The 22,959-nt window shown below is 38.3% G+C and overlaps 1 protein-coding gene across 2 annotated transcripts in view; it reads right to left on the bottom strand.

The window, feature by feature from the left end:
* CEP135 (centrosomal protein 135) overlaps positions 1-22,959 on the bottom strand; it is an 82,124-nt gene that overhangs the window by 21,091 nt on the left and 38,074 nt on the right. For both annotated transcript variants that reach the window (XM_047719359.1, XM_047719360.1), the window contains exons 14-17: positions 22,104-22,181; positions 13,352-13,503; positions 1,380-1,495; positions 956-1,110 (exon numbers count right to left, since the gene is read on the bottom strand). In XM_047719359.1, the coding sequence (XP_047575315.1) occupies positions 956-1,110; positions 1,380-1,495; positions 13,352-13,503; positions 22,104-22,181 (501 nt within the window). The remainder of the gene's footprint in view (positions 1-955; positions 1,111-1,379; positions 1,496-13,351; positions 13,504-22,103; positions 22,182-22,959) is intronic.

Here is a 22,959-nt window from a genome sequence, read left to right as displayed (position 1 = left end):
TATCACATTTATGTAAATTATGCTATAAAAGGAAGCTTCAAAGTAAATATTTCTATGTCCCAACTGTACTTCACATATTGGCATGTTTCTACCCACTCGAAGAACCTCAATTGTTTTCTTGAGTTTGCTATAATCATATCTGATAAAATTACATTCTCTAGATAGGATTTTTTTTTTTTAAGATTTATTTATTTATTTGGCAGACAGAGATCACAAGTGGGCAGAGAGGCAGACAGAGAGAGAAAGAGATGGGGAAGCAGGCTCCCTGGTGAGCAGAGAGCCAGACATGGGGCTCGATCCCAGGGCCCTGGGATCACGACCTGAGCTGAAGGCAGAGACTTTAAGCCACTGAGCCACCCAGGCACCCCTATAAATAGAATTTTTTTTTTTTTTAAAGATTTTATTTGTCAGAGAGAGAGGGAGAGAGAGCGAGCACAGGCAGACAGAATGGCAGGCAGAGGCAGAGGGAGAAGCAGGCTCCCTGCTGAGCAAGGAGCCCGATGCGGGACTCGATCCCAGGATGCTGGGATCATGACCTGAGCCGAAGGCAGCTGCTTAACCAACTGAGCCACCCAGGAGTCCCAATAGAATTTTTTTTGAGAGAGAAAGTGCATGCACCCAGAGAGCTGGGGAGCAGGGGCAGAGGGAGAAAAACAGTATCAAGCAGGGTCCATAACCAGTGTGGAGCCCGACACAGGGCTCAATCTCACAACACTGAGATCATGACCTAACCCAAAATCAAGAGTCCAATGCTTAACTGACTAAGCCACTTGGGTGTCCCTATAAATAGAATTTTTGCAGGTCCAAATTATTGGCATGAAATAAAATTTAAGCCTATTAGTAGCTATGGCTTTGGGTCTTAGGAACTTGTACATGGGAGGTAAGAACTGTGTATTTGAGAGAATGAAATTGTTTCTGTTGAGATGCCAGATAAAGGTATTTAACGGTCACATACTTTATTAACCAAGTTTTCTTGCAAGTTTGCAATCTTTTCTGTCTTCTCATCTACAGTCTCCTGAAGAAAGTCTTTTTCTTTGTCAATAACACCAATGGTCTTTTTCATTACATGAGCCTCTTCACTCTGCGAAGTCATCTGAAGGTGTAGTTTACCTATGAATAGAGAGAAATGTTTGTTAGACGAAGTAAATTAGGTTTAGCAATAGCAAAATTTAGGGGTGTCTGGATGGCTCAGTCGGTTAAGCATCGGCCTTCGGCTTAGGTCATGATCCCAAGGTCCTGGGATTGAACCCTCGCATCAGGCTCCCTGCTCAGTGGGTCGTCTGCTTCTCCCGCTGCCTGCAGCTCCGTCTGCTTGTGCTCTCTGTCAAATAAATAAAATCTTAAAAAAAAAAAAAAAGACACAATTTAAAAACATTTACCTATTTTTTCCTCCAGTACGTTAATTTGTGTTTGGGCTGATTCAAGTTCACCTCTTTTCTTGGAGAGCCGGTGCTGACAATCATCAAGTGACCGCTGTAGCTGCTCATTTACCATCCTAAAGAACCAGTGGACAAAAACAAACGGCATTATCTCTGGCAGAAAAAATTTATTTTTTTTTTTAAAGATTTTTATTTATTTGACAGACAGAGATCACAAGCAGGCAGAGAGGCAGGCAGAGAGAGAGGGGGAATCAGGCTCCCTGCTGAGCAGAAAGCCCAATGCTGGGCTCGATCCCAGGACCCTGGGACCATGACCCGAGCCAAAGGCAGAGTCTTTAACCCACTGAGCCACCCAGGCGCCCCAGAAATAATTTTTTTAAAAATGAGAGATCTTAAAGTATATTCTTATTTTTAAAGTTCATTTCTTATTTTAAAGCTCTTCCAGTTTAATCAATGGTATTATATTAATTATTATTTCTTGCTGTCACCATTCTTCTCCAAAATGGTTCCATTTCCTAAAAATAATATAGTCTATAAATCAAATTAATTGTATACTCTTTTCTAGTGGTTTCTTGGTAGTTTTAAAGTCCTCTTCAGAAAAATAAATAAATAAAGTCCTCTTCAGTTTCCTAATATTAACACTTCCCTTATAAAATCTATTTTCAAAGTGGAGGCAAAGGTATAGTCATTTTTACAGTATTGCCAGGCACTTCCAAGGATTATCCATAAATCCTAACACGCGAGCTTTTAATTTTACTTTCTATTTTGACTTTTTGGTGGGTAGTCAACTAGAGGTCACAGTTAACAGGCAAAGTGGACATTATTGCAGTGCAATGAATATTTAAAAGTAAAGACTGATTTCAGGGAACAAAAGAAAGAACATTACAGAAGAAATACAGACAATTTCAGAGGAATGACTTACTCATCAGTGAGATTATTTTTCAGAAGTTACAAGAATCTGCTCTCCTGTCATCTAGTTCCAGGATGTTTTTAACCCTGACCTTGAGTTCTCAACCCTGCCCAGAGGGAAAGAAGTGGTTCTCACCTCAGGCTATTTGTTTATTGGGAACTCCCACAGGTTCCTTTTTAGAGGATAAGATAGGGAAGTAACTACCTAGGGTGGCTCAGTTTAGGACTGCTTAATGGGCAGGAGTTTTGGATTTCTGAAGCCATAAGTAAGATGGGACATCTGGATAGAAATGAAGTTTCATTGGCAATACCGAGGTATTCTGAAAAGACGAAAGACATGACTCTGACTGCGCTGAGAGCAAGTGAATAATGGCCCAGAGGCAGGGAGGAAGGTTGAACTGAGACTGTCTTCTTCCGGGTTGCACAAACAGAATCAAGTCAAAAGGACTCTAGGTTCAAGAAATTTTATTGCAAAAAATTATCTCTGAGGTCCAGGTGACTGCACTGTACTTCAGCTGTTCCTGAAAGCTGTAGCTATTGCACTGAGGGTTATAACCACAGGCAGCAGAGAAAGAAGAAAGCTAATATTCATTGTATTGATACTTTATAAACATTAGTTCTTTCATTCCTAGAACAATTCCATAATTAGAAATATCATCCACATTTTATAGACACAAATAACTAATAACTTGTCCAAGGTGACAAAGCTATTAAAACAAAGAAGTAAGTCCAGGTAGGCCAACCTGATATCAACATTATTCTACCACACGACATTGCCTTCTACAAAGAATTCAGGGAGACCAATATCTTCTATCTGGAAGGGGAAATGTCTGTTCAAAAATGGAATGGCCCAGAGTCCTATGAAAGACACCAAGTGGCTGGCCGTATTTGAAGTCCTAAGTAGAAATGTGAAGATGTCTTCACATTTAAGGTTCGTAAGGAAGGTTAATTCCTAATAAAAGTAGGATAGATACAGGAAGGCAGGCTAACATCTTGATCGTACACAAAGTAGGCCCACGGTGAGTCCTAAAAATAGCTTTACTTTTTCATACTCTAGATTGGAAGGAAACAATAGAGATTCTATAACTAATCCTAGAAATAACTTTTCTCATAGAAATACTGCTAAGAAAAAGGTCTGCTTGGGGCACCTGGGTGGCTCAGTGAGTTAAGCCTCTGCCTTTGGCTCAGGTTGTGATCCCAGGGTTTTGGGCTCTCTGCTCAGCAGGGAGTCTGCTTCCTCCTCTCTCTCTGTCTGCCTCTCTGTCTACTTGAGATCTCTGTCAAATAAATGAATAAAATCTTAAAAAAAAAGTCTGCTTAATGAAAGAACTGAGGTATAAAGTTCATAAGCACAAATAGTTGAGTGACTATCATATTATTTGTTCATCATGGTATTTGGAAAGGAAAATTTGAGAACTATATTGTTAGGAGAAATGAACCAGTTCCTTAGCTTTGAAAGTGTCATGAACACAGGAAAGGGAGTGATGACTTACCACAAGACAGTGAAGCAGTACAACTTAAAATTGAAGTTCTAGTTCTCTACTTACCAGCCATGTGGCTGGATAGGACCATCCCACTGAGCTTCAAATTCCTTCATTATACTACATTGCATAGAGGTCACATACAGGTATACATGATTTCACTTTAGGGGGCAAAAGTAATTACTTCCCTTCATGATGAAACATATTTTAAAGACAGCATCTTAAAGAGTCCTTATTCATAAGTATTCAAGTTCTAAAATGGAGCGGAAGCTCCATCTAACAGGGGTAGTTTGGACTTTTAATGGTATATTAGAGGAAAGAGAAACAATAATGATATCCCTGTTTGTTTGTTTGTTTTTTAAAGATTTTATTTATTTATTTGACAGAGAGAGATCACAAGTAGACAGAGAGGCAGGCAGAGAGAGAGAGAGAGAGAGGGAAGCAGGCTCCCTGCTGAGCAGAGAGCCCGATGCGGGACTCGATCCCAGGACCCCGAGATCATGACCTGAGCCGAAGGCAGCGGCTTAACCCACTGAGCCACCCAGGCGCCCTGTTTGTTTTTTTAATTTGTGTAATATTTACCAATTTAACCATCTGTAAATGTACATCCATGGCACTAAATACATTCACAATCCTGTATACCCATCACTACTCTCTATCCAAAAGTTCTTCATTATCACCAATATAAACTCTGTACCCAGTTAACAATAACTCAACCTTTTCCTCTCTTCCCATTCCCTGGTAACCTCTAAACAACTTCCTGTCTCTCTGAATCAGACTACACTAGACACCTCACATAAGTAAAATCATACAATATTTGTTGTTTTGTATTTGGCTTACTGCACTTAGTATGATGTGTTCACAGTTAATCTATGTTGTAGCAAGTGTCAGAATATCCTTTCTCTTTATGGCTGATGCAGTGTATGTATACATCACAATTTGTTTATCTATCTGTTAATGGACATTTGGGCTGTTTCTTTCTTTTGGCTATTGTGAATAGTGCTGCTATGAACATGTGTGTACATACACTGGTCTCTCTTTTTTTTTTTTTTTTAAGATTTTATTTATTTATTTGACAGAGAGATCACAAGCAGGCAGAGAGGCAGGCAGAGAGAGGAGGAAGCAGGCTCCCTGCTGAGCAGAGAGCCCGATGCGGGGCTCGATCCCAGGACTCTGAGATCATGACCTGAGCCGAAGGCAGCGGCTTAACCCACTGAGCCACCCAGGCGCCCCCACTGGTCTCTTTTTAATTCTTTCAGGTATATACCTAAAATTGCTGGGTCATATGGTGAGCCTGTGTTTAGCTTTTTGAAGATTTGATAGATTTTTTCCGCAGTGGCTGAACTATTTTACATTTGCACCAGCAATATGAAAGTTCTAGTTTCTCTACATCCTTGCCAACACTTGTATTTTCTTCCTCATTTATAGCTATGCTAGGGGATGTGAAGTGGTACCTCACTGTGGTTATGATTTGGATTTTCCTAAAGAGCATCTTTTCATATGCTTGCTGGTCCTTTATGTACCTTCTTTGGAGAAGTGCCTATTTGAGCCCTTTGTCCATTTATTTTTATTTTTTAAAATTATTTATTTGACAGGGAGAGAGAGAGAGAGAGTGAGTGTGTGCGCGAGAGACAGCGCACACGTAGGGGGAGCTGCAGGCAGAGGGAGAGAGCAGGAGAGCAGAGAGCAGGATGTGGGGTTCTCATGACCTGAGCCGAAGGCAGATGATTAACTAATGACTGAGTTACCTAGGAACACCAGGTCATTTGCCCATTTAAAAAAGACTGGTTGTGGCTTTTTGTTCAGTTATAAGAGTTCTTTATACATTCTGAACACTAGACCCTTATCAGAGATAAGATTTGAAAATATTTTCTCCCATTCTCCAAGTTGTTACTTTTTTGGTAAGGTCCTTTGATGCACAAAGTTTTTATTTTGTTGGAAGTCTGATTTACCTACTTTTTCTTTTGTTGCTCATTCTTATTGGTGTCCCATCTAAGAATCCATTGCCAAACCCAAAGTCATAAAGATTTATTCCTGTTTTTTTCTAAGAGGTTTATGGTTTTGGCTCTTCTATTTAGGTCACTAATCCATTTTGAGTTTATTTTTTATAATTACTGTGAGGCATGGGTCCAGTTTCATTCTTTTGCATGTGGATATCCAGCTATTCTAGCACCATTTATCGATGAACTATTCTTTCTCTATTGAATGCTCCTGGCACCCTTGCTGAAATCAGTTGGCCAGAGATACATGAATTTATTTCTGGACTTTCAGTTCTATTCATTCAGGCCATCTCTATGTCTACCTTTATGCCAGTTACCACACTGTTTTGAATACTGTAAGCTTTTTTTTTTTAAGGATTTTATTTGTTTGACAGAGAGAGACAGCGAGAGCGAGCGAGCATACAAGCAGAGGGAAAGTCAGGTAGAGGGAGACAGAGAAGCAGACCTTCTGTTGATCAAGGAGCCCAACATGGGGCTTGATCTCCGGCTCCTGGGATCATGACCTGAGCCAAACCCAGATACTTAAATCAGCTGAACTACTCAGGCGCCCTGCTTGTTTTCTACCTGATACACAATATTATATCAGTTCCAAGTATACAACATTGTGATTTGACATTTTTTTTTTAAAGATTTTATTTATTTATTTGACAGAGAGAAATCACAAGTAGGCAGAGAGGCAAGCAGAGAGAGAGGAGGAAGCAGGCTCCCTGCCAAGCAGAGAGCCCGATACGGGACTCGATCCCAGGACCCTGGGATCATGACCTGAGCCGAAGGCAGAGGCTTTAACCCACTGAGCCACCCAGGTGCCCCGTGATTTGACATTTTATACATTACAAAATGACCACAATAGGTCTAGTTACCACCTGTCACCAAAGTTATTATATTACTGATTATATCCCCTCTGCTCTACTTTACATTCCTGTGACTTATTGCTCTTTCTCTGTTGGCCTTTTGTCACTTTGTATGAGAGCCACTAGGTCCATCCATGTTGTCACAAAATGACAAAATCTCATTCTTTTTCATGGTAATATTCCATTGTGTATGTATATACCATATCTTTTTTTTTTAAACTGTATTTTCTTTATCCACTTATCTATCCATGGACACTTGGGTTGCTTCCCTATCTTGGTTATTGTAAATAATATTGTAATAAACATAAGAATGAATATATCTTTTTGAATTAGTGCTTTAGTTTCCTTTGGGATCATATGGTATTTATTTTTAATTTTTTGAGAACCCACCATACTGTTTTCCACAGTGGCTGCACCAATTTACATACCTACCAAACAGTGCATGAGAATTCTTTCTTCTCCACATCTTCATCAATACTTTTTGTCTTTTTGATTCTAGCCATTTTGACTAGCCTGAGGTGATATCTCACTGTGGTTTTGATTTACTTTTCCCTGATGATTAGTGATGTTGAGTATCTTTTCATTTGTTTCTTATATACCTTCTTTGGAAAAATGTCTATTCATGTCCTCTATTTTTTAATTGACTGTTTTTTTGGTGTTCAGTCGTATGAGTTATTAATATACTTTAGATACTAACTAACCCATTATGAGATATATGATTTGCAAATGTTTTTCCCTTTCAGTAGGCCACTTTTTCATTTGTTGATGGTTTCCTTTATTGTGCAAAAGCTTTTTTCTGATATAGTTTCAACTGTTTACTTTTGTTTTTATTGCCCTTGTCTCAGATCCAAACAAAATATTGCTAGCACCAATATCCAAGAGTTTCCTGCCTGTTTTAAGAGTTTTATGGTTTCAGGTCTTACATTTAGGTCTTTAATCCATTTTGAGTTTACTTTTTCATATATGGTATAGGAAAGTGGTTCAGTTTCCCCAACACCATTTATTGAAGAGACTATCTTTCCTCCATTATATATTCTGACTTCCTTTGCCATAGATTAATGGACCATAGAAGTGTGGATTTAGGGGTACCTGGGTAGCTCAGTGGGTTAATTCTCTGCCTTTGGCTCGGGTCATGATCTCAGTGTCCTGGCATTGAGCCCCGCATCAGGCTCTCTGCTCAGCAGGGAGCTTGCTTCCCCCTCTCTCTGCCTGCCTCTCTGCCTACTTGTGATTCTGTCTGTCAAATACACAAATAAAATCTTAAGGAAAAAAAAAAAGTGTGGATTTATTTCCAGGCTTTCTTATTTTGTTCCGTTGATCTGTGTGTTTTTGTGCCAGTACCATACTGTTTTGATTACTAGAGCTTTGTAGTCTAGTTTAAAAAAATGTTAGCATGATACCACCAACTTTGTTCTTTCTCAAAATTGCTTTAACTACTTGGGGGCTTTGTGGTTCTGTACAAATTTTAAGATTATTCTTTCTACTTCTGTAAAAAAGTGCTTGTGGTAATTTGATTAGAATGCACTGTACACTGTACATCCAATCTGTACATTGATTTGGGTAGTATGAACACTTTAACAATATTCTTCAAATCTGTGAACACTGTATCTTTCTCTTTATTCTGTCATCCAATTTCCTTCAAAGTCTTATAATTTTCAGAGTATAAGGTATATAGGTCTTTTACCTCCTTGGTTAAATTTATTACTAGGTATTTTATTCTTTTGGATGCAACCATAAAAGGAATTACTTTCTTAATATTACCTTCTGCCTGTTGGTATTAGTGTACAGTAACCCAACAGATTTCTATATATTTTGTATCCTGCAATATTACTAAATTCATTTCTTTGTTTAATAGTTTTTTGGTTTCTTTGGGGTTTTCTATATAGCATTATTTCATCTGAAAATAGTGAATATTTCTTCCTTACCAATCTGGATGCCTTTTATTAGTCTTTTTTTGTCTGTTGAGTCTGTATGAGGAGGTGAGCTCAAGATTCTCCTACTCTGCCATACAGTTGGGATCTCTTCTTTATTTCAGTTGTCTCCCAAGAGTCTATGTTTATGGCCCACCACTAACTGAGATAGGTTGGCTACTATTAAGTATCATGTTTTGGTGAGCCAGAGAGAGGAAAAGGGATCAGCACTGGCTTTTCTTTACCTTTCCACAAAACGATGATGGTTCGAATATGGTAACCCTAATTTCCCTTAGCCCTTCCAAGTCCATCTCCATGAGCTCACTGTCCTCACTTGAGGCTCTGGTTCCTCTTCCTGTCTTTGTAGAAAAAATGTCAGCATGCCAGAAGACGCTTCTTAGGCATTCAAAGGAGTCTGTGAACCTTCTTTCCCATATCTAAAATGGTTCTTAGTTCCGTTAACAGATAAAAACTTCTCAAGGGAGACCAGTTATGTGTGGTTGTCTAAATATACCTAAATCTTACTATAACAACTGAAACTCATTACCATAATATTAACTTCAACTAGAGTTGTCGCGGCCCTTTCCAAGAAAGTCTGTTAATGCATTTATTTGATCCTGGATAAGTATATAACCTTCTAGCTTTGAAAAAAGTACAAAAAGATAACTAAAGACTAAGGTAAACTGAAAACAGTCTGAGGGTACTTTCAGCCATAAGAATCTAAACATTTAGAGCCTCACTGCTTGCAACTCCAAGGGGTTGACTGAGAAAAGTCAGTTGTCTAACTGGGTTGGAAACTATTCTCAAGCAGGGTTTGGCAAAACTACAGCCTGCTACCTGTCTCTGTAAGGCCCAAGAGGTAAGATTCTTACATGTTTACATGATTGAAAAAATTTCAACAGAAGACTGATATTTTGTGACATATGAAAATTACATGAAGTTCAAATTTCAGTATCCATAAAGTTGTATGGACCACAGCTACACTGCTCCATTTATAAATTGCCTATAGCTGCTTTTGTGCTACAAAGGCAGAATTGAGTAGATGAGGCAGGGACTGGGTGGTGTGTATAATTTGAAATACTCTGTTCCTTTACAGAAAAGGTTAACCGACCCTAGCTCCACAGGATGGCTAACATGCTCTGAGGGACTAAGACCATTTTCCCTGGGTAGAGCAAAGTTGCTTTATAGCACTATGGAGTTTTGAATTGGGGCATTAAATGCCAGATCTCATTAAATGCTAAAATTCAAAGAAGACAAGAGTCATTTGTTTAACGTTAATAGGGGTCTTAAAGGAGGGATTTTTGTATTACATCCTCAGATGCTATATTTGAACAATTAGAGACTGTGCTTGATATGGAAAAGACTGTTCAGTGGCATTGAAATTGCTTAAAGATGCCTGACTCAGGATGGGAAAGACAAAATGGGTTACCAGGTGGATGAAAAGGAACATATGCCTCATCTATCTGAGTGTCAGCTTCTTCTTCTTCTTTTTTAAGATTTTATTTGACACACACACAGAGAAAGCACACAAGCAGGGAGAGAGGGAGAGGCTCCCCACTGAGCAGGGAGCCTCATGTAGGGCTGGATCCCAGAAACTCAAGACCAGGCAGATGCTTAACTGAGCCACCCAAGAGACCCTGAGTATCAGCTTCTTAAATGTCTCCATGTTAAGGGTAAGATAACTTTATGTGATTAAAGGGGCAGCAAGGTCTCTACTAATGACATTGACAGTGGCATGAGGTTTGGGTAATGTGCTTTGCTTCCACAGAGTGCTTCGTATCATGGTTTGTATTGGGTTTAGCTTTGGATTGGACCTGAAGGCTAGAGCTCATGGTTCTACTAGGAGAATGATACGTAGAATGTGACTGACAAAACTTTCCTCAGAGATAAGTTTTTCTGTCAGAGCGAAATAAAGTTATGGAACCATGCAATTTCCCCAGGTTGTACAAGGGAGACAGTGAAGTCTTCACAATCCCTTCCTATAACACAGTGCTGGTGAGGGAAGTGGCACGTTGAGCTCACAAAAGAAAAGGACATTGTTGTAACAAAAAAATGTAAAAGGAGCTGTAGGATAGGTGATCCAAGAAAGGGCACTGAAAGCTCTCCTTTTAAGACTGAGAATGGCCTCCTGTGAAGAAAGGAAAAGAGAGTTGTGGCTACAGTCTAAAGGAAAAGGCAAAATGGATTAAATGCAAAACTAGTCAGGTCAGCACAGTAGGGAAATAGGTAGACTAGTAATTCTGGGTGACAGAATTATACCACAGTATCTATACTCTGGAGCTGAATATAGATATGAACCAGAAGAGAGTCTGGTCCCATTCAGCTAGCTTTCCAGAGGATGCATGCAGCACTCACCAAAAAAAAAAGTAAAAAAGCAGCTTTCACCTTAGTTCTTCCTAAAGTCTTACTTATCAAGACTTGTAGTCAGAGGAGCATACCCTATATTGAGTCCCTAAAATAGTATTCCTTAACTAATCAGACACAATGAGCGCTTGATCTTATTTTATTAAATTTGTTTGATAATCATAGACCCCCTTATGAACAGGCTTTTCTTTTCTTAATTATTCCTTGGATTTTCAATCCCACTGTTTATTTTACTATATATTTTACAATTCTCAGTGCTTGAATATCAAGACTGTGTCTTTTCTCTGATCATTTCTTTTTACTCTTCTGGGCTCTGAATTCTAGATGAATTTCTTGAGTTTGTTTTCTATTTTACTAATTCAGTTTTCGGAAATATCCATTCTACTGCTTACTAACACTTTCAGTTCTAATTTATCAATCTTTTTTTTTTTTTAAGCTTCTATTTGAGAGAGAGAGAGAGAGAGAATGTGCATGTGTGCACTGGAGTGAGAGGACATGAACAAAGGGGAGGGGCAGAGGGAGAGGGAGAAGTGGACTCCCTGCTCAACAGGGCTCAATCCTGGGAGCCTGGGATCATGACCTGAGCTGAAGGCAGATGCTTAGCCAACTAAGCCACGCAAGTGCCCCTATCAATCTTTCTACTTTTTTTTTTCAATCTTCTTTCTAATCATCATCACTACAATTTTTTCTGATCTCAAGTAGTTATTATTTCATGACTGATTTAGTTTCACATATGCAATGTCATGTTGGCATCTGAAAATCTTTTCATGATCCTTATTGCAAACATAATTTATTTATTTTTTTAAAAGATACATAACTAAGTCAACCTTCTTTCTTTGTTACTTGACAAAGAGAACTTTTTTTAAAAAATTTTATTTATTTGACAGAGATCACAAGTACGCAGAGAGGCAGGCAGAGAGAGAGAGGGGGGAAGCAGGCTCCCTGCCGAGCAGAGAGCCCGATGCGGGGCTCGATCCCAGGACCCTGAGATCATGACCTGAGCATAAGGCAGAGGCTTTAATCCACTGAGCCACCCAGGCGCCCCTGCAAACATAGTTTATAGAGGAATATCTCCTCTGATCTTCAGTGATCTCCTTCTTCTGATCGTAAGCTACCCAGTCCAGAAAAAAACTGTTGACTTTTTGTTTCCTTTACTGTTTTGTAGTTTAAATTTACTAATAGCTAACCAACAACCCAGTCTCCTAAGGCAAACACATTCTGCATTACTGTATCTTTCTTTCATTCTCATATAAATCATCCAATCCTTTTGATTTTAGGAAGAAGTATTTCCTAAATCTAGCCTCTGTTCAAGTTCAATGTCACTGTTTCTAGTCCAGACACATGGTCTCCATGGTTTGCCATCAGTCTCCTAAGACTCCAAATCCATCTTCCAAATTTCTGCCCGAGTTCACTTCCTAAAAGCCATGCTAATAACATCACATCTTTGGTTAAAAATTTGTTTGTTCTCCATATTTATAAGGTAAAATCCAGACATTCTTGGTTATCAGACCATATTCTTTTTTTTTTTTTAAAGATTTTATTTATTTATTTGACAGAGAGAGATCACAAGTAGACAGAGAGGCAGGCAGAGAGAGAGAGAGAGAGAGGGAAGCAGGCTCCCTGCTGAGCAGAGAGCCCGATGCGGGACTCGATCCCAGGACCCTGAGATCATGACCTGAGCCGAAGGCAGCGGCTTAACCCACTGAGCCACCCAGGCGACCCAAGACCATATTCTTCATAACCTGACTCTAACCTATAGCTGCAGCCTATTCTTCCATACTGACCTTCCTACCTTTCAGACTTATCACCTTTTTAGACTCTGCATATGCATATTATCCTGATCTTACATTTTTTGAAAGAGGAAAGGACAATGATAAGCAAAGAATTCTGTAATTTCTCACAATCCAATTTCTCACTCCAATTGTAGGGAGTACAAACAATCCGAAGTATCTAAGGGGATTTTTTTTTTTAAAGATTTTATTTATTTATTTGACAGACAGAGATCACAAGTAGGCAGAGAGGCAGGCAGAGAGAGAGAGAGAGAGAGAGGGAAGCAGGCTCCCTGCTGAGCAGAGAGCCCGATGCGGGACTCGATCCCAGGACCCTGGGATCATGACCTGAGCTGAAGGCAGAGGCTTTAACCCACTGAGCCACCCAGGCACCCCTCTAAGGGGAATTTTTGAAAGAAGTAGGTATAAAAACTTGCCTGCAATCATATCAGTCTGTGAGAGTCTTTGAAAATAGAGATACTCAACACCTACCCAGGTTTGCTCAGCGAATAAGAACCTCCTGAGATCTACCCTTAAATTCATACTTTCTAAAATCTCCACAGGTAAGTCTGCTGCAAGGCCAACCTTCACTGCTTAAAGATCCAGTCCAAAATGTCACCACTAAGAACCTAACATAGCCACCTATTTGCTCCCAGAAAAGAAATAACAAAACTTTCAATAAACTTACCTAAGCGAGTTCATCTCTGTCTTCCGATGGGATGAGTCACCAGCCACATGGCTAAGTTTTTGAGCTTGGAGTTTTGCTTTGTTCTCTAATGACTCTACTGTTTCTTTCAGTATTAATACTTTAGACTTTAAATCATGTTTTTCATCTTCAAGCTATAATTTAAATTTAAAAAATTAATAGATGTCTCAGTTTTGTCTTCCTTAAGTACTCTTTGATAATATTTCTAGAGAAAAACTAAGGAAATAAATTTATTTAGCAATACCTTATTTAGCAATACTTAGACTTAGCAAAAATCAAAAATACTTAAATTTAGCAAAAATTTATTTAGCAATACTTTAAAAGTCATGAGTATACTTTAGGTTCTAGATGTCAGAATGGATATACACATTTATCTCTATTACTATCACTGAAATGAAAAAAAAAAGATACAAAATTTTTTAAAAAAGCAAGAAAGGAAGAAAGGAATATACCCGGGGCGCCTGGGTGGCTCAGTGGGTTAAAGCCTCTGCCTTCGGCTCAGGTCATGATCCCAGGGTCCTGGGATCGAGCCCCGCATCGGGCTCTCTCCTCAGCGGGAAGCCTGCTTCTCCCTCTCTCTCTCTGCCTGCCTCTCTGCCTACTTGTGATTTCTGTCTGTCAAATAAATAAATAAAATCTTAAAAAAAAAAAAAAAAAAGAAAGGAATATACCCATAATGCAATGAAAAAAGGAAGGGAAACCATTAGCAAACACAGCAAACATTTTGAGGAATTTCTAAAAAACACTAAGTACATAGGACTAAATTAAAGAAAAATCAGAGCAGAAAATACTGTAACCCAAACAAAAAATGGGCAAGATTTAGATGAAGAAACTAAAATTTTCTTGAAAGACATAAGACACAACCTGATTTAATGTAAAGACAAAACATGTTTCTGAATGGAAACACGAATATTGGAAATGTATTAAAAGTTCCTGAAATAACCGTAAAGTCAATAAAATTTCAGTAAGAATCCTAACAGAACCTTTTTTAAATAAGGGAGGTGGCTTAGATTTCATTCTGAAGTTCATTTAGAAAAAAAGTTAAGAAAACAGGAAAAATTGTGGGGGATTTATGAAATATCAGAATAAATTACAAGCTACTATTAAACAGTGTGAATTTCACATGAATGAGCAAATACAAGTACACAGATGTAAATTTAGAAAAGGTAGCATTTTAAGGGAAGTGGGAAAAGAAAAAGCTCTTTAAAACAGAGTTGGGACAGCCACTCATTGAAGAAAAAATCAGTTAGATTTCTATTTTATTTTATACACAAAAATAACTTTTAAATGGAATAATGATCTAAAGGCAAAACTCAAAACCAAGAAATATTTGTGTTAAATAGAAGTCTTCCAGTTAAAACTGTAGACTATACACATTTGATTCTCCCTCTCTTGAAATGACAGTAGAGGAATAGAAAGTTACACATAAGGACAGAGAACAAAATTTGGAATAGAAAGTTACACATAAGGACAGAGAACAAGAAAGAAAACAACCATGATTAAGTGATGTCAATAACTTGTGAAAGACAAAGAGTAGATATAACAGTGACTCAGAGTGGAAGGATACAATTGAAAGCAAAGCTTCCGAACCTAGGAACTACTGATATTTGGGGCCAGATAATCCTTTGTTGTGGGGGGCTGACCTGTGTGTTGTGACCATAGGATGTTTAGCAGCATCCCAGTCTGTTGGGTAGGCAAGGCGCTCTATTAGTATTTCCAAGTATGAAAAGCACCTTTTCCCCTACTTGTGTCAACTGCAAATTCTCCAGGTATTGCCAGAACTGACCCCAGTTGAGGAACACTGATCTAAAGTGACCAGCAGATCAGCTGATCTGCCCTGAAGACACTCAGCACATGAAGTCACCAAGTGGTGGGCTGGTGTCAGGAACAGAACAAGGAGACTGGCTGAAAATCTATAATGGGAGCATCACACCCCAGAGCGCTCCTACCTCTTTCTAGAAAGTTCTCTTGGAAGCCAAAAATATAACTAAATTTTAAAATGAATCAATAGAAGAGTTAGAAGATAAAGCTGAGGAAATCTCCCAGAAAGAACAAAAAGTCAAAGAGAAAATAAGGGAGAAAGGATAAGAACCTCAGATCTCTTTAGGAGGTAGAAAACCAACTAATAAAAGTTCCAGAGGGGTGCCTGGCTGGCTCAGTAGGTAGAGCATATGACTCTTGATTTCAGAGTCATGAATTCAAGCTCCATGCTGAGTGTACAGCTTACTTAAAAAAAAAAAAAAAAAGAGTCCCAGAGAGAGAAAAAATAGAATAGTACAATAAATTACACAAGAAATTGAAAACAAGAAGGAGAAAACTCTAAAAGTTTTCAGAAATAAAAATATGTACAAAGGACTAGGATATAGAACAGCATCAGACATCTCAAAGAAAGTTGAGACAATAGGAGACAGTATTCAAAATTTTTAGTGAAAATAATTTTCTAATCTAGATTTCCATATACCAAGCCAAATCATAAATCAATTATGAAATCTGAATAAAGACATTTTCAGACACGTAGTATAAAAAAAAATCTTCTCCCATGCACTCTTTTCCAGGAAACTGCTGAAGAAGGCGCTATATCAGAATGAAGGAAAGAAAACACGAGGATAAATATAGGAGAGGAGGACAGAGAAATTCTTAAGAGGAAGACATAGTCCACAACTGAAAACAACAGAACTGATTTGTTTGAGCACATGGTAGAGATGTTGGAGCTTTTTTTTAAAAAAGATTTTATTTATTTATTTATTTATTTATTTGACAGACAGAGATCACAAGTAGGCAAAGAGGCAGGCAGAGAGAGCGCAACTCGGGGCTCGATTACACGACCCTGGGGGATCATGACCTGAGCCGAAGGCAGAGGTTTTAACCCACTGAGCCACCCAGGCGCCCCTAGATGTTGGAGCTCTTGACAAAAATTAGCAGCAGGATGGTGAGTGCTGTGAAGTGTGTAAACCTGGTGATTCGCAGACCTGTACCCCTGGGGATAAAAATATATGTTTATAAAGCTGTAAAAAAAAAAAAAAAAAGAAAAAAGAAAGTATGAATACCCAAGTTTTGTAGCAACATGGACGGGACTGGAAGAGAAAATGCTGAGTGAAATAAGTCAAGCAGAGAGAGTCAATTATCATATGGTTTCACTTATTTGTGGAGCATAACAAATAGCATGGAGGACAAGGGGAGATGGAGAGGAGAAGGGAGTTGAGGGAGATTGGAAGGGGGGGTGAACCATGAGAGACTATGGACTCTGAAAAACGATCTGAGAATTTTGAAGGGGTGGGGGGTGGGAGGTTGGGGGCACCAGGTGGTGGGTATTGTAGAGGGCACGGATTGCATGGAGCACTGGGTGTGGTGCAAAAATAATGAATACTGTTATGCTGAAAAAATTAAAAAATTAAAAAAAAAATTAGCAGCAGGTTTAATGAAAATAGAAAAGTAACAAAAAATAAAATGAAACAAAACAAAAGCAATTATTAATTCCAGGAAAAAGATCTGTAAGAGAAAAGGCAAGAGTAGTACTATCCCATCTGGCTGACCCATGGGCCACTAGAAATCATAATAATATACAGTCACTACTAAGGTAAGTGTAATATGCAGCAAAACTGTTTGAAGTAATGGCGGGAAGAAAAAGGGAAGAGTGCTAAGTTATCACCTAACATCACAGATATTCATTAAATAATCTTGAATCAATAAAGAAAGACAAGTAAGACTCAGCAGTTACAAGCACATTATTTAGAAACAGGGAGGTGAACACCAGGAGGAATTAGAACTGTAGGTAGTAGTTTTGGGGATAAAGAGGTGGGAAATGAAATTTTTTTAAAAAAGATTTTATTTATTTAATTTGACAGAGAGAGAGAGAGAGATCATGAGTAGGCAGAGCAGCAGGCAGAGAGAGAGGGGGAAGCAAGCTCCCCGCTGAGAGAGCCCGTTGCAGGGGCTCGATCCCAGGACCCTGAGATCATGACCTGAGCCGAAGGCAGAGGCTTAACCCACTGAGCCACCCAGGTGCCCTGTTTTTTTTTTTTTTTTTTGCATTAAAAATCTTTCAAAACTCCTTGGGATCTTGTACAAACAAGAATTCATGTATAATATATAGAACAACAAGGACAAAAGAACATTTATGTATCTATTAACAGACTTAAGAGTATTACCTATTGAACCTTGAAACTACTTGTGAGCAGTCTCCAATCACCAATCCTATCCCTCAAACCCTACCACAATAACCACTATCATGGGTCTCTTGTTTCTCAGCTTTCACTTTTTTGTTAGTGTACAATATCTGTATGAATCCCTAAATAATATATAGTTTAGGCCTGTATATTTTTGAACTCTACATAAGTAGAATCATACTGCATATTCTTTGACTCTGTATTTGTAAGATTCATGCATACTGATGTTTGTAGCTACTGTTCACTCATTTTCACTGCTCTGTAATATTTCACTGATGAATTATTACCACAATTTTATTTTCCCCCTAACTGACATCAAGATTTTTTCTCGTTTTCTACTAGGGAGTTAAATATTATAGGCTTTGTGAGCCTTGTGGTCAACTGCCACCACTTCGTGGTAACATAAAGAGAGCCACAGGCAATGCATAACAAATGAACATGGGTGTGTTCTCATACAAACTTTATTACAAAGACAAACTAGAGGCCAGATTTGGTCTGGGGGCCACAGTTCGCTGACCTCCAACCAGAGTTCTTATATAGAAATGGATTTGCTGGCTTATAGAATATGCCTTTGCTAGGCAAGGCCAATTATCCTCTAAAGAGATACCAGTTTGCACTTCCTGACCCTACATGTATTTGCTAAATTATGTGTGCTATAACTCGTTAATATATTTTTTATTATTTATTTATTTCAAATACTTTATTTATTTGACAGACAGAGATCACAAGTAGGCAGAGAGGCAGGCAGAGAGAGAGGAGGAAGCAGGCTCTCCGCGGAGCAGAAAGCCCGATGTGCGGCTCGATCCCAGAACCCTGGGATCATGACCCGAGCTGAAGGCAGAGGCTTTAACCCACTGAACCACCCAGGCGCCCTTATTTTTTTTTTAAAGTAATCTCTACACCCAACATGGGGCTTGAACCTACAACCCCGAAATCAAGAGTCACATGCTCTATTGACTGAGCCAGCCAGGCGCCCTTTTTTAATTTCTGATGCCCTGATGTATGTGAAGTGTTTTTTACTATGGTTTTAATCTGTATTTCCTCTATTACTGATGTAGAACACCTTCTTATATTTGTTAGCCATTTGTAATTTCTTCTGCCATGAAGTGTCAATTCATATTTTCTGTTGAGTTTTCTTAGGTTAAATGTATATAGCAAATCCTCTCAGTCAGTGGCCTGTTTTTTCAACTGATGGCAATTTTATGAACAAAGTTCTCGTCAGTGTAGTCCTAGTTATCTGTTTTCTTTCATTTGTATTTAGGAGCTTACATTCTGGCAGCGGACACTTGCTACCTGTGTGATGTTAGGTAAATTTCACCCCGCCTCAGTTTCCTTATGCATGAAATAAGGATAATATTAACATTTACTTCATCTGATTGTTACCAGAATTAAAATCATATAAAATGTTGAGAAAGTGCCTGAACAAAATAAATGCTATATAAATTGCTATTTTTTTTTTTTAGATTTATTTATTTATTTATTTATTTGACAGAGAGAGATCACAAGTAGACGGAGAGGAAGGCAGAGAGAGAGAGAGAGAGAGGGAAGCAGGCTTCTTGTTGAGCAGAGAGCCCGATGTGGGACTCGATCCCAGGACCCTGAGATCATGACCTGAGCCGAAGGCAGCAGCCCAACCCACTGAGCCACCCAGGCGCCCCTAAATTGCTATTATTATTATTTCCCCAAGGTAAAAAAGATTTTCTCCTGCTGGACGTGGAGCCCAATACAGGGTGTGAACACACGACCTGAGATCAAGACCTGATCTGGGATCAAGAGTCGGACCTTTAACCACTGAGCCACCCAGGTGCCCTATCTCCTCTATTTTCTTTAAAAATCTGTGGCTATGGGGCGCCTGGGTGGCTCAGTTAGTTGAGCAGCTGCCTTCGGCTCAGGTCATGGTCCCAGCGTCCTGGGATTGAATGCCGCATTGGGCTCCTTGCTCAGCGGGGAGCCTGCCTCTCCCTCTGCCTCTGCTGCCACTCTGCCTGCCTGTGCTCTCTCTCTCTCTGACAAATAAATAAATAAAATCTTAAAAAAAAAAAAAAAAAAAAAACCCTGTGGCTATTTCTTGAACATTCAAGGTTGCAACTGATTTTTGGGTATGGTATATTTGAAGTAGGATGTAATTCCTTCTTAATATACATATACATACATATATATATATACACATGAATAGCCAATTGTCCCAGAAATAATTATTGAGTAATCCTTTCTTTTCCCATTGATTTGAGTTCTTGACAGATCAAGTTTCCATATGTTTGTGGTTTTGTGGGTTTGCACTCTACTGGATTTTATCATTGTCCTTTAATCCTTGTGAACTACCACTATATTAATTGCTAACTCTAAAGCTCTCACACTTGGTAGGTAAAGTTCTACACCATGCTCTTCTTTAAAATTTCTTTGGGATTCTTAGCTCTGTTTCCATGTAAAATTTAAAATCTACTGTCAATTTACATACACACACACCCTATCTTGAAATTTCAGCTGGAACTACATCAATTCTATATAGATCAATTTGGGGAGAATTTATATTCTTTTTATAAACATAATGTCTGTCACCTTTTTCAAAAACCTGATATATCTCTTCACTTATTTAGGTCTTCTTTAATGTCTTTCATTAAGTTTGTATTATATTTTCTTTAAAGACCCAGCAAATATTGCTTATTTCTATTAAAATGGTTTAGGTTTTTTTTTCCTGTTCTTTGCGATCTGTTATACTTCCAGCATTCATTGTGCATTCTGAATCAGAGAATTCCTGTGTTTTTATAATACTCAGAAAATTAACAGTTATTTTATTTTCAAATACTGCCTCTCTCACATATTCTATTACATTCTTCTAGAATTTTGAATAAATATTTTAGGCTTTCTCACTTTATTCTCTAAGGCTTTAACTTATTTTACATTTTCTATATCCTAGTCTCTTCCCAATGACTTCTAGTACCTTAGATATATTTTTTTTATATATTTCAGTTCATTAATTTTCACTTTCAGCTTCTGCACAAGCTGGACCCTTCTACCTGAAATAATTAAAAATTGGACAATGTACATGAAACAATGGTTTTCAAGACACTGAGCATCAGGCAGTGATGGACAGTGACCCCTGAGGGACAAGAAACAAATGAGATGAGCCCTACAATTGCTCCAGCTTCCTGCTTCAAGAAGTTCTAGGCTGTGGCACAGGGGAAGGAACTCAGGTGAAGCCTGGTGGTTCCCCTAAGTTCAGAAGACACAACTGAGAGCCAAGGGAGGCCAAGGCAGTTCAGATTTTCAGAGCAGACACTAGAGGAGAGCTGCACAAACAAGAGCTCCAGAGATCTACAAAAGGTGCCAGAGGAAGTTATCTAAGGCCAGAGAAACAATCCATAAAAAGGTAAAGGGAAAAATACTCAGGCTCATGTAGGCCAGGAGTAATTCCTGTCCAATCAGTCATTTGAATACCTCATAATTCATAGGGCAATAGATAGTGTACTCAAAACAGTTCTGTCCCAGTAATGAAACAAAATTAGTCCAGGACTACATGCTACTCTGGTGCCACTTAATTAAGCTTAAAAGCAAAACTGAAAGGGTTAAAGCTACTTCCCTCTGACTTGGTACTTGTTCTGTATCTCAGAACAAATCTCAAGAGTATTTATAGGGATACAAGCTACCCAGCAACCAAGAAGGTAAAATTCACAATGTATGAAATCCAAAATTACCAGGCACGTAAAGAATCAGAAAAATATAACCCATGATGAGGAGGATTAAAAAAAAAAAAAACCAAAGTTGATAGAAACAAATGACAGTATTCATAGATGTGGTAAATAAAAACACTGAAGACATAGTAAAGGAAACTAGACAAAATGAAATACCAAGGAAAAAAAGGATTAGTATTCATAACAATTTGATTAAAAAATTCTATCTCTAGAGAGAGCAATGAGGAATGAAAATGAATTTCATTTTTTCCTCTATGTTTGTATTGATTTTTGAACAAGAACAAAACAACAATAACTAACACCTGCTGAGGGCCTACAACATGCCAGCAACTCTTCTAAGTTCTTGACATGTACTAACTTGCTTAATCTTAACAAAAACTTAAGAGGTACTACCATCATTCTGTTTTACAATAAAGAAACTGAGGGATGGGAAAGTTTGAGTAGCTTGTCTATAGGAATAGGTGACAGAGAAGGATATGAACCCAAGTAGTCAGCCTTCAGAGTATATACTTCGTTTTTTTTTTAAAGTTTATTTTATTTTATTTTATTTTATTTTATTTTATTTTATTTGACAGACGGAGATCACAAGTAGGCAGAAAGGCAGGCAGAGAGAGAGGAAGGGAAGCAGGCTCCCTGCGGAGCGGAGAGCCTGATGCGGGGCTCAATCCCAGGACCCTGGGATCATGACCTGAGCCCAAGGCAGAGGCTTAACCCACTGAGCCACCCAGGTGCCCCCAGAGCATATACTTCTAACAAGTGTTACACAGCATCTCTAGCATACTATTTTGTAATTTTGAAAACACAGATCATAGTGAAACTATAATTAAAAGTTATTCATGTAACACAATTTACCCCAAATCTAGTTTGATAAATTACCTGATGGTTAATACATGTCAAATGTTCAATAGTTTTCTCTAATTTTGATTTTTCAAAAATACTCATTTCCTGGAGATTCTGAAAAAAGAATTTTATGGAAGGTGATTATTCACAGCAGATAACGGAACAAAATTAATAAAGTAAGTAACACAAGAACAGTATTATTCTATTTGTCTTTTTAATAATATGGAAATGCTTTGGAAAGAAAATCATTGGACATTTTACAATAATGATGTTTTTGGTTGAAAAAAAAAGGAAAGAGTTTCTTATCCTTTATATATTACTTTCATGTGTGATTGTAATAGAAGACACAGAACATCATGGATTTGTTTTTAAAGATTTATAAAGATCAATCCATTTATAAAAGGAAAAAAAACAGCAGGTTAAGTCTGATCTGATCAGGAGTATGCCCTCATTAGAGATGGCAGAGGAATATAGGGCAAAGAAGAAATAATGAGATCACAAAGATACAGGAAAGAATCCTACAGGGCCAAGCAAGAGATCAGAATTTCAAGAATAGGGTAGTCAACAGTGTAAACACAAGTACTATTTCTTTGGTTAGGTTACATTACCCAACAGTTGCTGATGCTAAGTGGGGGACAAATGATACAAGCTGGTATTCTCTGAAAATTTTCCTAGTGCAGATTCATACTTCTATCCATATTATTCATTAAAAACAAATCAATAAAGACACCTGGACACTTGAATTATATATCTGGTTGGAAGAGTCTCTGTGCTGTGTGTATTTTTATTAAATCATTCAACCAGCATTGAGTATATACCACATACCAAGAACCCAGCAAGGAATTAGGAATACATAGTGAGTAAAATGGGTAAAGTCTCTGACATCAGTAAT

The sequence above is a fragment of the Lutra lutra genome, chromosome 2 (assembly GCF_902655055.1).
Source record: "Lutra lutra chromosome 2, mLutLut1.2, whole genome shotgun sequence".
Classification (NCBI taxonomy): Eukaryota; Metazoa; Chordata; class Mammalia; order Carnivora; family Mustelidae; genus Lutra; species Lutra lutra.
The sequence above is the reverse complement of the archived record's forward strand: the minus strand, read 5'-3'. Positions and strand labels throughout refer to the sequence as shown.